The 14,730-nt window shown below is 39.7% G+C and overlaps 1 protein-coding gene across 15 annotated transcripts in view; it reads left to right on the plus strand.

Annotated features, from left to right (window-relative positions):
• TENM3 (teneurin transmembrane protein 3) overlaps window positions 1-14,730 on the plus strand; it is a 1,337,386-nt gene that overhangs the window by 1,308,967 nt on the left and 13,689 nt on the right. For all 15 annotated transcript variants that reach the window (XM_084518183.1, XM_084518194.1, XM_084518190.1 and 12 more), the window contains 2 exons: window positions 8,378-8,553; window positions 9,287-9,522. In XM_084518183.1, the coding sequence (XP_084374309.1) occupies window positions 8,378-8,553; window positions 9,287-9,522 (412 nt within the window). The remainder of the gene's footprint in view (window positions 1-8,377; window positions 8,554-9,286; window positions 9,523-14,730) is intronic.

Here is a 14,730-nt window from a genome sequence, read left to right on the forward strand (position 1 = left end):
AGCACTTACAAGTAAAGATAGTTCAGCAAAAAAAACAGTATCTTTCTTGCTAATGACATAAATGTCCTGTACTGTCAATCCAATCAACTCTGTTCAGGCTTCTGAAAGTATCCATTTCGCTTCTGGCTTAATCAGGAGCTTAAGAATACCATTTGTTCAGTTATCCCCACGGTAGTGTTCTTGTCCCATGTTCATTTTCTGTATCAAGCACGAGTCAGTGAGGCTAGAGCCAAGCTCGCTGTCTCTCCTTTACACTCACTTCACTGGGGAGCTGGTGCACTGAGCATGGAAGGGCAGCTCCAGCCTTCACGTAACAGCTGTGTTTTCAGCCCCACAGTATTCAAGCACAGCCCTCATGCTCAGGCCTCACCTTGCACTGCTTCTTTCACCAGGTGTTGCTTCGTTCACTTCAAAGCACCGTTCCCCCAGAATGCCTGTTCTTGGAAGTCATTTTGGACTAGGTCGTAAAAATGGTCAATCTTTCTGAAGATTTTGGTCGTTTTGTTTTGTTTTGTTTTGTTTGAAGCAGGTTGCTACAGTTTTCATGAAAATGGGCAATTTGGATAGAGGAGGATGTCTGGACTGATCAGCTTTTTAGGGAGTCTACAGAGCACATGGCACTGAAAGCCATACCCAGTTCCCCCAGCAGATGAGAGTCTGTCACTTCAGCAGCCTGCACTGGCTGGGTATGATTCATGCACCAAAGCAGTAAGGGTGCTGTAATAAACTAACTGCAGAACCTGAACCTAGCAAAACTTTTTAGTACCTTGGCATTTCACTATCCTAAAAAAAAAAAAAAAAAAATACATCCATATAATTTTGTGTTCCTTTTGCTAAGTTTTCTTTTCAAACATAATGTAATTTATTAAGTTCTATTATGTCCAAGTTATGGGTTGTTGTTGTTGCGACCCTGTAAAAACACCCGGATAGTAAAAACTTTTACAGTGAAAAAGAAAAAAAAAGGGGGGGGAAGCAACAGTAAAGCTTATTCTGTAAACAACATCTGACCAAAGAGACCTGCATTACATCCTTTTTTTCTTGAAAGGCCTGAGCACTCAGCCCTGATACTATAAGCAGACCTTAAAGCAAGGGCCAATCTGTCAAACAAAGTATATATACACCAAGATTTCTTCTATTTGAAAGGCCACATTCCAGTATTTATATCAGCAGGGCGCACTGTTTATTTGTACAGCAATAGCCGAGCTAGGCAAGAGGGGGGAAGTGACAGAGGAACAAAACGTGGGCCTCAGGGAGCCCCGAGATCAAAGCCTGCAGGGAGCTGCCGCAGGACAGGCGCTCGCCCTGCACACCCCTACAAAACCCCAAGCCCAGACCCCGTGGGGCTGGGGGCAGTGAATGCCTGTTAGAGGGTAGCTGAAAAGCAAGGCTTGAGCGTTGAGGTCTTGTAGATAAAAGCCTGGCTGCAGCTCTGTGGCTGCCTGGCTACTGTTGTTTAGGTTCATCTTCGTATGGATGGTCCCCGTGCTATTGGCTTTGAATCTACTGTGCTTGATTGGAAAGTGTCAGCGCTGCTGAGGAGCACCCCCAAAACCCTGGGAAGCATCTTCATCCCCAGGAGACACCTCTAATCTAAGCCGCACCACCTCTGTCCTGCTGCTTCCCCTTGCACACACACCAGTCATTTGTCCTCCTCTTCCAAAAACACCAGCATCGTTCGCACGAGTTACTTATCCAGACCTTTGTGCACGTACACCTTATGTCAGAAATGAGAGGTATGGCAGACTTCATGGTTTGTGAGTGCTTACAAGAATATAAATGGCAGATGCTTATCACAGCAAACAGCACAGTGTTGGAAGGCTGCAACACCGTACGGTCTGATGGAAGCAACAAGTAAAAAAGTTTGGCAGTCTTCTGGCAAAAAGTAAAGATAAAATGATGATAAATTCATGTACTGCTTCTTTCACTGCAAAGTACCATTCCCCCGAAACACCCATCTGGAAGTCATTTTGGATTAGGCTGTAAAGGTGGTCAATCTTAGGGGAGCGCCAGCACCGAACTCGCACTTGTTTTCATTGTTGTGCGATGAAGTGGAAAATGAGCATCAGAAACGCCTGGGCGCGGAAGTGGGCGAGCTATCGGGAGGGAAGGTGTTGATTCATTTCTGTGAGCTCCTTTCCAACAGACACATTTTCTGCAGTGATTTCAGTTTAGAGTGTGCCTGTTGTTTTGCAGATGAGTTATAGCTGTCAGGAATGGCCTATTTGGGTGAATTGTTCACATGTCTAGTATATTGAATGCCAGTTTACAGAAAAGACCGAAAACTATCCTTTTAACGTTATGACAAAATAGATACACACAAAAAAAGCCTCAAATGCTGGGGCTATAACAGGAGAAGGTGAAAAGAAAATTTGTCAATTACTTTCAAGCTGAGGAAATGTCTTCATTAAACATGGGCTGAAACATTCGTCCTGACCAGGTTGCTAAGATAAAAAAAAAACATTACCTGAATTATTTAACCAGCTGTGCAGATAGACCAGACTATCCCAGCTGAAGCTGGCCCTTCTCGGTGGAAGACAGGCATCAGATAAAGGGAGAGGAAAAGATGGCCAGCTGCTTGAATTCGGGCTTGAGTTTTCTGACACTTGTTTGAGCAAGACAGAGAAATTCAGCTGATACTTAACAGACTTTTAATGCCTTTCCAGCCTCTGTGAGTTTGCATTTTTCTGTCCAAATTCCATTTTAAAACCAAGTAGTGACAGATAAATTCCTATCCAGAATTGGATTTCAGGCTGCAGTTTACTTTAAGTGCTTCCAAGCATCACTCCTGGACCTATTTTCTGTGATTCGTATTCAGCTACTATTTTGTCAGATAAGTACAGGAGGAGTGAGATGGAGATGGAGGCAGAAGTGGAGAAGTAGAAGCATGAGAGGGAAAGTGAGGGGAGGCAAGATAAGAGACCTTGTTCATATATTTAAGGTTCTGTAAGACTGGTAAGAATACGTTTTTTTTTTTCTCATGCTTAACAACTTTCCAGATAAGAACAAAAGAATAAATGCTACCCTTATTAGACAGTAGTCCTTTATTTAAAAAAATAAATAAAATCAAAGCTCTTGTCATAATTTACAAGCTTACTAACATATATCAAGTTGTCATTTACAACACATATGCTCCCTTCTTCCCCTCTTGCTAGGTAAAACAAACCTTAACAAGACATACACAGATCTCATTGTTTATGTTTTTCTTTTCTTTTCTTTTCTTTTCTTTTCTTTTCTTTTCTTTTCTTTTCTTTTCTTTTCTTTTCTTTTCTTTTCTTTTCTTTTCTTTTTTTGTTTAATCTACCTGTTATATTTTAAAAAATCTAGTTTACTATTTTGGGTTTCCTGATATATTTGCACTGTGAATTCACAAGCAAGGTGCTAAACCTTTTAAGGTCTAATACAAACTGTGCAAATAAAGGAATACATGCAAACAGTATATAAATTAATATTGTGTTTAAGAAGGCAGGTTATAATGTATGCATATCTGTAAGGCTATAGAATAAAAGCCAAAAAAAGGCAGAATCATTTGTCTGTCCATGCATCCGTAGGTTATTTTCAGTTTGTGCATTCAGTTTGTGCCATAGCAGGATCGTCCAGTCACTCTTGTTACAAACTAAAAGCAAAAATGTGTATCAAAATTGGGAAAGCAACTCAGAAATGGAGTGAAGGGGAAGAGTTACCTAAATGTCATGCTGTTGAAGTTAAGAGTCTTTTCCTCTCTTCCAAAAACCCACTTAATGGTTGAAGATGGGCAGAATAGAGCTCCCAGTAACCTGCCGTGCCCAGTTTTAAAATGGGAGGACAAGAAAGTTCTGTATCAGTAACAAAATTATAATGAAAGGGAAGCTATACAAGCTATGCATTTGTTTCCTTGTAATCAGCAAGATAGCTATTTTATTACTGTTTTAGCAAAGCAATGATACCCAATCAAGGTGGCTTCTCCTTACTACAGTTTTCAAACTGCAAGTTCACTTTTTGGAGGGACTAAGCTTCAGGTACATCATGGGAGGCTAAACACGGCTGAAAGAAGGTGTTTGCAAAATGACAAACATTCTTTAATGCTGAAGACAACAGTCTTCATTGTAAATGTGAGCACAGTGGCCACAACAAGCTCAGTGAGACATTTCACTGCCAGGTTAGGGTGGATTTTCAGTATGTATCTGAACACAGTGATTATACACCTAAACCAGCAGCACACCATACTGCAGAAGTTTCTGCTCTCACCCGCCAATAAGCAGCATATTGATATAAGAGGCTTCCTGTGAATAACATGAAACAAGTAGGGTAATGCTCCATGAATTTTCTAGCCACTCTTGATAATTCAAGATGTATAAAGGAAATGCCTGATGTGCTGAGTGAGTATGTGGCAGTACTTTTCATTCTACTGTCAAAATTATACATGTCTATATTTTGAGATGTATTCATGCCTCATTTCTCTAATACAGTATCCCAACTAATAGTATAATCCATAACCAGTCTTTAAAGAAATACATAATACACATTTGCACTGTATGTCTTGTTATCTGAAATGTACAGGAACCTTGTGCCTTGCTCTTAAACCTGACATGTTTACAACAGCTAGAAAAAAAATATATGGAATTTATTTTGTTACGGGAATATGCTGCAGAGGTCTGTGGAAAAACAGTATCAGTCATAACTTAGCTATTGGCTTTAGCAACAACCTTTACTATACACTTCATTTCTATAGCTCCCTATTTTATGTTGAAGTAACTTCAAATATAAAACGTTAATAATGCTCTGCAAGCTGGGGTCGAGCTAAATGTGCTCCAAACTATGATGCAACACACATGAGAAAGAAGTCAGAAATAAAGAAAGTAGGGCATTTCCATCTGTGACAAGGATTGCCAGGAAATTATCACTGCAAAGTGAAAATTGTCCTACATAGACTAGAACAGAAAACGGTCTGGGAAGGAATGTAATTAAAACTAAAGAAGATGAACAATGGAAGAGGGACTTCCAGCAGGTGAAGAGCGAAAGGTCAAGAATCCGGGATGCTGATAATCATTATCTCTGAGAATTTCTCACTGCAGAAGGGCAAAACTAGCCAGCAGTGTCAGATCACCCTAAGGAAGAAAAAGAATTTGATCTAAGGGGAAATTCAGCTAGTGGTGGTGGCAACTGTCCTGCCCCTGCTGCTCTCTTCTGTAGTTATTGACCGAATATGAAGATCATTATGTTAATGAGTGGAACAGGGTTTATAGGATTAAAGCACATGAGGTAATGCCCAGTAAGCAAGTTTTTGTTTTAGATTCTTGAAATGTTTATGTGCAACCTGCTCTTGAGGAATTTAAGAGAGAGGTTGAACGGCTTTGCCTGGAATAGGAGGCAGATCAGAGGGCTCAGCAGTAACGTGTGCCTGTGCTTGTGTTTGGATGAAAAGATCAAAGAGGCTGTGAAATGCCAAATATAGGTGCTTGCCCTCTAGACTTTATATCCTGTTCCTGTTAGGGCAATTTCAATATTAGAACACAAGACAGATAAAAGAAATCTCTCGGTCTAAAACTGACAATCTTGGATGAATAAATTCACCTTGGCAGCAGAACGCAAGGATATTTGGATGTAATAAGAAAAATAGCATAGGAATGCCCAAAGGTATGAGTGATGTTGCTATGTTGAGCATTGATAAGGCTTTCATTGTGGGCAAAAAGATATCAAGTGTAGAAGTAAGTTTAGTATTCGATGTGCAGAATGAAGGACACACATTACAATCCATCATAAAATGGAATATGTAATAAATTGTAGAAAGACCTATTTCCTTTCTTTCTTTTTGTTCCTGGCTATAAAAGTATGAGAAATCCTATTCTTACTTTTCACATCTCATTCACGTTTTCTTCCAGCACTGGGATGCCTGAACCAAGCAATCATGGCTTTTAAGATTCTTTTAGCTTTAAAGTCATGTTTTTAAGAACATGAATGTGTAGCATGAATTTTGCTGATCTTTGAACTCTTCCCCTCTGTAATAATATTAGCTGCTTATTCCAGGCTCATGGTGTGCTTTTCATGTATTTGTGAAAGAAAAGAGACCAGTTCGGGAACTATATGCACAGACTGAAAAATATAATATGGAAGCAAGAATGCATAAAACAAGAAAGCAATGTTCAGCGCTGCATACTGTAGTGAAGCCACACACTCTACTGAAAGCTACAGATGCATAGTGCTTACCAACTCCAGTGTTGTACTCAGAAATATGTATAATTAATTGCTCATAAATGTTATGATTCAAAGGATGAAAAGTTCTTATAGAGAAATCTTGCCTTTTGTAACTTTAGGAAGCATTGTTCCAGATGAAAACTGGCACTTGGCTCCTGGAATCAAAGGACACAAGTAGCTCCCGAAAAGATAACTTGATACCATTTTCAAGCATTCTTCTGTAACATGAAAAATAGAAAAGGACAGTAATTGGGGAATGTATGTTCCCCTGGGAGTTTAAAAAGGAAGTTGTGCATGAAAAGAAAATAAATTTATGGAACTGAAGGTCATTAATGGGCTTGCAGTCAAATTTATGCACAAGGAATGTTGGTGTATTTGTTTCAGTTTATTGCATAAATGCAGCATCTCAGCTTGCCAAGTCCTGTATGGGAAAAACAGCCAAAATTAGGGACAGAAACACCCTGGAAGAAACCCTGGTTTTTGAAATATACTTAATTTCAAGAAATAAGTTTCCCCACTTCATTTCCCTGGCTTGCAGAAGGGCTTCTGATTTTTAAACATTCTTTCCTTTTTCCTGTTGCTAAGTGTAAGTCTCTCATAAACAAAGGAAATCAACTGTGTTAAAAGGATGAAAATGACTGTGTGCAAAAAGCTGTCAAATCTACAGAGTAAGCAAACTGGAAAAAAACATTTCTAAACCTAATCCTTTCAGTTACAGCAATCCGTGCAGCACTCTCAATGTACGCAGAAAGTAAGGGTATCGTGGGTTAAAACTGGAATTAATTCTCCGAATTTAAAAAAGAATTTCTGTAGCCTCAGTGATACACTTGGTTTGTTTTGTTGTTGTTTGGGAGGTTCTTTCCCAGAAGGAGCATTTTGATGATAATTGTAAGTATGAAGTGTCTACCATGCTTTGTGGATCAGCAGGGTCACGTTATTGGTACTTCAGGAGAATAAAGCTTCCTTCAGCATCCTCCTGCACAGTCACGGTAGAGGGATGGACAACTCCTGACATCAAGCAGGTCTTAGGTGGGCTGAATCGCCCTTCAGATACTTGTTTCTCTCTGTTGCAGACACAGGGAGACTCTAATTCTGAAAAACACGCCTCAGCTGAACTCCTGAGCTGATGAATCCAAGCTGTAGTATTTGAAGAGCTAATCTCAAAGGCAGTTGTATGACCTGAAGCTTACACAGTGCCTTACCTCTGTACATGATGACTGCAATATCTGTTTGGATTTGACCATGGTCTTGGTCCTGTGTTTGAAAAACATGGTGGAAGTATCCCCTCATTCACTGAGTGCTTACTTGGGTCTCAAAAAGCACTGCTACCAATATTCTGCACGTCTGATGGGATCGCTTTGATTGTCTCGTTTTTCACATACACAGAGCTGCACATATCTTATCAATGGTATTAGTAGCTGGAGTATTCCTAACACAGCACAGGAAAAGACATGTTTTACAAGTCCTAAGTCTATTTCCATTACAGACATTTTATCTACCTACCTACTCTCGAATGGATATATAACTATTGGTTTAAAGAAATATCAGTGGCAACAGGAAAAAGCTTATCCAGCGTGGCTTGTGCCACAGTTCTCAGTCTATGATCCACAGGTAGCTATCAAGTTATATACACTAGCTGCTATGATTTCCAGCTACAAACAGCTTACGTAGAATAAATACCACCTGAGATTCTTTCTCTTAATAAACCAAGGGATGTTAAGCACTCAGGACCAGGAGAGCAGGTGGTCCACATAATCAGTGAATAGGAAGGGCCAGAGGGAAGGACTGTTTAGATACCCTTTTTATGCAAATTTTTGAGGATTCCTATAATAACAACAAAGATCTATTCCACTAACAGGGAGTGAGTACATAATGCTACGGAATTTAGCGCCAACAAATACTCTCCCTTTGAAACGGTGAATTAGGTGTGCAGCAGGATCTGGTCACACTTCAAAGAATCATATGCAGAGCTGAAGATCCATCTGTTTGCTCTTGCTATCGCCATTGAGGCTCCTGTATGTTAAACAGTCTTTTGACTACTTCAAAGCACGTTTGAAGTCTCTGCTGTGCCTATCCCATGCACAAAAAGCAAGAGTGCATTAACAATATGAGTAGCTGGTATTTCTGTTCATTTTGCTTGTAAATGAAAACAATTTGTTCCTGCTATGTATCATTTTTGGACTTTTTTTTTTTTTTTTTTTTTTAGCTATGATAGTGAGGGCCGTCTAACAAACGTTACATTCCCTACTGGAGTTGTCACAAACCTTCACGGGGAAATGGAAAGGGCCATTACGGTGGACATTGAGTCATCCAGTAGAGAGGAAGACGTCAGCATCACTTCCAACTTATCATCAATTGATTCTTTCTATACCATGGTTCAAGGTACTGTATGCAAAACCTTTCTCAGCAGATACTGACCTGAAAACTCTTTTCTTCTGGCACAAACAGTTTACATGAGATGCCTTAGAGGGAAACTTAGAGGCGTAGTGTTTGGAGGAGGTGATACACACATGCTTTTATATATACATAAAAAGAACTGTTCAGGGAAGGAAGGAGGTACAATGAAAGTATAATTAAATGTTTTCTAACCAAATAGCTTTTGCAACAGTTGTTGGAAGTAGTCAGAATACCTACTTTGCATAAAAAGGGAATCTGCAAAAAGTGTGAAATGGATTGTGAGGGAAATGGGTGTAAAAATAGCATGAAGTGAGATTTGAGCTTTAAAATAGCATGTGACGGCCCAGCAGCCACATCCTTGCAAAAGTCACTAGTCACAACATACTTTGGATGTGGCCAAAAATGCCAAATGAAACAGCAGAGATTATGTTTTGTGCAACTCCAAAGACTATACTCAATATACAAAGAATATAGGTGGGATTTTTAAGAGGTGTTCAAGTGACTTCCCAAAGGTGTTTTTGCTCTCATGGGATACACATGGATGTGACACAGATGACTTCATTAATCTCACCCTTGGTGTTTATTTCCGTTAGGTCAGTGGCTGAAGTCAACATTTTACATGTATATATTGCATAAGTGGTAGGGAACAAAGGCAGACTTACCCCATGGATGTAATGCGTGTTTCTCTGCGTGTTGTTTTTTTTTTTTGCATTTTCAGATCAGTTGAGAAACAGCTACCAGATCGGTTATGACGGCTCGCTCAGAATCCTGTACGCCAGCGGCCTGGATTCACACTACCAGACAGAGCCACACGTCCTGGCTGGCACTGCCAACCCGACAGTAGCAAAAAGGAACATGACCCTCCCGGGGGAAAATGGGCAGAACTTGGTGGAGTGGCGATTCCGGAAAGAGCAAGCCCAGGGAAAAGTCAATGTGTTTGGCCGAAAGCTTAGGGTAAGCATGCAAGCATGCGTGGTGTCTATTGCCTTCTCATTAAGTGAGAGGAAACCTATATGCATTCTTGCAGGTATTGCCATCCAACAACCACAGAGTATTTACCGCGGGTAAGCTTACTGTAGAGTTTAAAGTTGTTGCTTTTATTCCTTTATATATTGGCTCTTTTTCCATATTAATTGCTCTTTTCTGTGGATTCTAAGCTGTTCTTTTTAGACTTCAATGCCTTGAAATGACTCTGGATAAAAAGAATATTTTTACTGCTTTCCTTCACTTTTTATTTCCAGCACTGAATTCACACACCTGCTTTTGAATCATTTTAAATTAGTCTGCCATAAGTTAGCATGGTCTTAGAGTTTTCTTTCTTTAAATTTTTAAATAAAAAATATACTAATACTTATTTCTGGTAGAAAGGGTGTAACACTGTGTGAATGTGTATGGCATATTCCTCTAACATATGTCTTTACCATTTTGTTGGCATTTCTTCTTCCTATATAGTGTGTGAAATGTAAGTAGGAAGCAAACTATGATTTATGACAGCCATTTGGTAAAGACAACATAGATTAAGCATTTAAAATTGGGTTGCCAGGAAACCATTTCGAGACCACATCGGAGGTCTGACATACTATTAGGACTGAACTCAGTTCTTTAAAATAAGGCCTAGGCAGTATATCAAATAAAGGTAAGTAATTTCAGACCACTTGACTTCTGAGAGGTAACATGCCATTTTTTAATTTTAATTTTTTTTTACTTTCCTTTGGGAAGGAGGGAATGCTGTCATGCATTTTCTATCTCTCTCTACCGCTTGCTCTGCAAGAAGAATTGATTTTTTCCAAGAAGGAAGAATGATAATGTACAAAAGCTGCTGCTTAAGAACAACATACTTGTACCTAGCTGTGGTAGCAGTCTTACCATGGATAAGGAAGAGAAAAAGAAATCCATGCTTGTGGAGCTCGCCCTTGTGGTTCTGGTTCATAGCCATCTTATTACATAGCAAGTTGGGATAATACACCTGCCAAGTAATTCATGAAGGAAGGCTAAGAAAATAAATAAATAAATATATAAATAATCATACCAATAGTATGATTGGTTTTGGTATTGAAACAAATGTCTATGAGTCCAGTTCTAAAAAGCAAAGCAAAATTTTATCATTCTGATAAAAAGAAGGTTAAAGAAATGTCATGGGCAACTCTGACTTGGAAGAGCTGAAAGAAGGAACAGCGAAGAGGGAAAGACTTAATATAAGAGGGGGGAAGTGAGAGCTCATAAATTAGGACAAAATAGTGGTAATTAAAAATGTATATGCAAATGTGAGAAGTAGGGCAGGCAGAGAATATGGGCTAATAAGAGAAAAGAAAATTGCTACGAAATTAAAAAAGGGAAGTTTTTTCTGAAAGTGGTTTACATAGGAAGATACTGCAGAAATGTTGCTCAGGGGTAGGTGGGGGGTGGAGAAAGGAAACAAGAACTGAAAGAACAAGAATAACTTACAGAGCTCATCATTTCCATCTACAGATATGTCAGTAACATTTTGCTGCAGAGAAGACAAATGTAGACAAAAAACAGTGACAAAATGTATTGCCAGTAAATGTGCTCATATATATGACACTTTCACTGCATTATATATATGCAGCATGTAACACCGTGAAGTACACTGTGGGGTTTCTATCTCTTGGGTTTCTATCTTGTAATAGTTATACCCACTACTAGTAGTCTTTATAAAGAAATAAATGTCGTTTTCACTATTCCTGAACTCGACAAGCCTCTGTCAATCTAACTTTTGTTCAGATTTGTTCCGTGTGTGCTCTATAAGCTGGCTTTGTCACTGGACCTGTACATCTGTTCTGTAAGCTGGTCTTTGGCAAAGACTGCTGCCAGTCCTCTTCAGGGAAGAGCCATTTTGGGGCAGTTTTACTGAGGCCAAGACAGACCCTCACTTACCAGGTTCTTAAATAAAGGTACTGGTACGAGTTCTGCCTCAGGGGGTGCACCTAGAGAGGACAGGTGACACCAAAGAGGGACCTCACAATAAGGGGTTTTGCACTACCTCCTCCAGGCAAGCTCCAAGTCCTGCAGACACCTCCAGTTTTCACATCACCTCTTGAACCTCTCTGTAAGGCACAATATCCCCCTACTCCTAATGGGGAAATCACTGTCTGGTTTTCATGCTTCTCAGGGAGCCACAGGAGAGAAAGCCAGGAGACAGAGCAGAGCAGGATAGGTGGACACCATAATTACTGAAAGAGGAGGACAGGTGTCAAGAGACTTGGTTTTGTGTCATTGTGTTTGTTCATTGAAAATTTCCTCAATTACTGTTTATATCATAATGAAGCCCAGAATTACCAAATGTATTTAGAAGTATGATTGTTTTAGACACAATAAAAGTGTTTACACTTTGCTGTAGAAGCATTCAACCAAAGCTAACTTGTCCTTCTAACTGCCACGTGTATTACAAGACCATGCAAGCACAGCCAGTTTCACCCAAAGCTCACATTTGAAAGCAAGAGCTCTGTCAGCAGATTTTGGAATCTGGCTACAGAAAGAGGCACTTCCTTTCTTCTAGCATCCTGCCCTTACACAGACCAGACAGATGGAAAGTGAGAATCAAGGGATGTTATTATCCCATTTAGCAGATAAGGCAGTGAGACAGCTAGATTAAGTACTTTGCTGTAATTTACACCGGAAGGATGTGCTTAGCCAAGAAATTAACCACAATTGCTTGGACATCTGCCTTAACCATAAAACCACCCTCCCCTCTTTGCCAGTTCAGAAATCAGAAGTACCTATTCTCACTTCATCATCTAAGCCTGAGAGGCAGACGAGAAAATTAATAAAACTCATAATTAAATGTAAAATAAAGAAGGTAAGATGGAGAGAAAGGGAAGAAAAAAATCACAGAAGCAAAACGGGCAGGGAGAGGGAGAGATGAGTGCAGGCATGCGTGGGAGAGGCTGAGAGATAAAAGCCAGCAAAAAACAAGATTAAGTGTAAATTTAGGCAAATGATTGAATATAAATGTTGAAAAACTTATACAAAAAATACCTGAAAATGAAAAAGTAAAAAAAAAAAAAGGTTAAACTACTTTTAGAATCAGTCTTGTAGCATTAATTTTTCACAGTATGTTTAAATAATATTTGATGGCTCATTGAGTTCATAATGTAGCTATTCTGCATCTACTCAACTTTGTGTTCCTTACTTAGAAGATTTACATGAAAATAGGATTTTTTGTTCTGAAATTGATAGTGCAGATTGTTGTCATGCCAGTGATTTCATATTAAAAATGAGCACATCAACATAAATAGAGGTAATGAAGATAGATAAATATACAGATACAAGCAAAACTGAATATTTGGAGGTTTTTTAATGTTCGCCTATAACCCATTGCCATTGCTTTAATACCTTTTGTGCTAATAATAAAGGATTTGATTTATATTGATCTTTTAGAAGATCATCATCCTCTGGGTAAAAGTAGCAAAGTCCATGATATATGGATTTTTAAACATGCAGCTGTAAAAAATGCAAAAATCCTCCAAAAAAACGTGGATATCTATTTTCTTTTTCTTTTCTAAATGCTATTTAGTCATCTTCATTCTTCACTTCTTTGGCATATATACGTCAAATACTTGAATAAGTATTTTTAAAAAATCTTAATTCACATAGTCATATGTCTGTCCGCTACTTCTCATGTTAGCAAGATACAGTGTTAAAAATCTTAATTATCAGTGTTTCATCCTTACCTGCAATAACTAAAAGGCACAGCAGATAGAGAAATGGTTTGCAGATGAACAAAGAAACCTAGAGACCTGCTTGAGAACACTAGAAAGCAGTTACAGAAGATGAACAGAGAATTGCAAAAATGCCAGTATGGGAAAAGAAAAACAGACGTTTTCATTTCACAAATACAAAAAATGAAAGCTGATTCAACGAAACTGAAAGTTAACGTATTTAAAACACTAAAACAGAGGGGATGTATTCCAGTTTTAAAGGTATTACATAAAACACACTATCCATCACTGTTGTTTACATATATTTTCAAAAATCAACAATATCTGTTTCAAATTAAAATAACTATAAACCTCAACACATTTATAACTGTTTTGCAGTGGTTCTGTAGTCTTCCAGCCATTTATGGCTTTAACTGGTCAGTTAACTAGGCAAAGGACTTAATCCTGTACTGAAGGTTTCAGCATAATAATACATTGTGGCTATGGATCAGATACTCAGTTAGATTTCCATCTGAACTAGAAAGGTGATAGCCTGTGGTCTAAAACGTGTTTGATCTTAATTTGAAGATTAAATGTGCTTTTGAAGATCTTAATTTTGTATTTATTCTTTCAAAAAATACTTGCTGTAGAGGATTAGGACTCAGTTCATTATCTTAGAGTTTGATAGTCATGACCAGTTTGATAGTCAAGTCCAGTTGGAGGCCAGTCACTAGTGGCGTCCCCCAGGGCTCGGTGCTGGGGCCGGTCCTCTTTAATATCTTCATCGATGATCTGGACGAGGGCATCGAGTGCACCCTCAGTAAGTTTGCAGATGACACCAAGTTAGGTGCGTGTGTCGATCTGCTTGAGGGTAGGAAAGCTCTGCAGGAGGATCTGGATAGGCTGGACCGATGGGCTGAGGTCAACTGCATGAAGTTTAACAAGGCCAAGTGCCGGGTCCTGCACCTGGGGCGCAATAACCCCAAGCAGAGCTACAGGCTGGGAGAGGAATGGTTGGAAAGCTGCCAGGCAGAGAAGGACCTGGGAGTGATGGTGGACAGTCGGCTGAATATGAGCCAGCAGTGTGCTCAGGTGGCCAAGAAGGCCAACGGCATCCTGGCTTGTATTAGGAACAGCGTGACCAGCAGGGCTAGGGAGGTGATCGTCCCCCTGTACTCAGCTCTGGTGAGGCCGCACCTCGAGTACTGTGTTCAGTTTTGGGCCCCTCGCTACAAGAAGGACATCGAGGTGCTTGAGCGGGTGCAGAGAAGGGCGACGAAGCTGGTGAGGGGCCTGGAGAACAAGTCCTACGAGGAGCGGCTGAGGGAGCTGGGCTTGTTCAGCCTGGAGAAGAGGAGGCTCAGGGGTGACCTTATTGCTCTTTACAGATACCTTAAAGGAGGCTGTAGAGAGGTGGGGGTTGGCCTGTTCTCCCACGTGCCTGGTGACAGGACGAGGGGGAATGGGCTTAAGTTGAGCCAGGGGAGTTTTAGGTTAGATGTTA

This window comes from Aythya ferina (genome assembly GCF_964211825.1).
Source record: "Aythya ferina genome assembly, chromosome: 4".
In the NCBI taxonomy this organism is placed as follows: domain Eukaryota; kingdom Metazoa; phylum Chordata; class Aves; order Anseriformes; family Anatidae; genus Aythya; species Aythya ferina.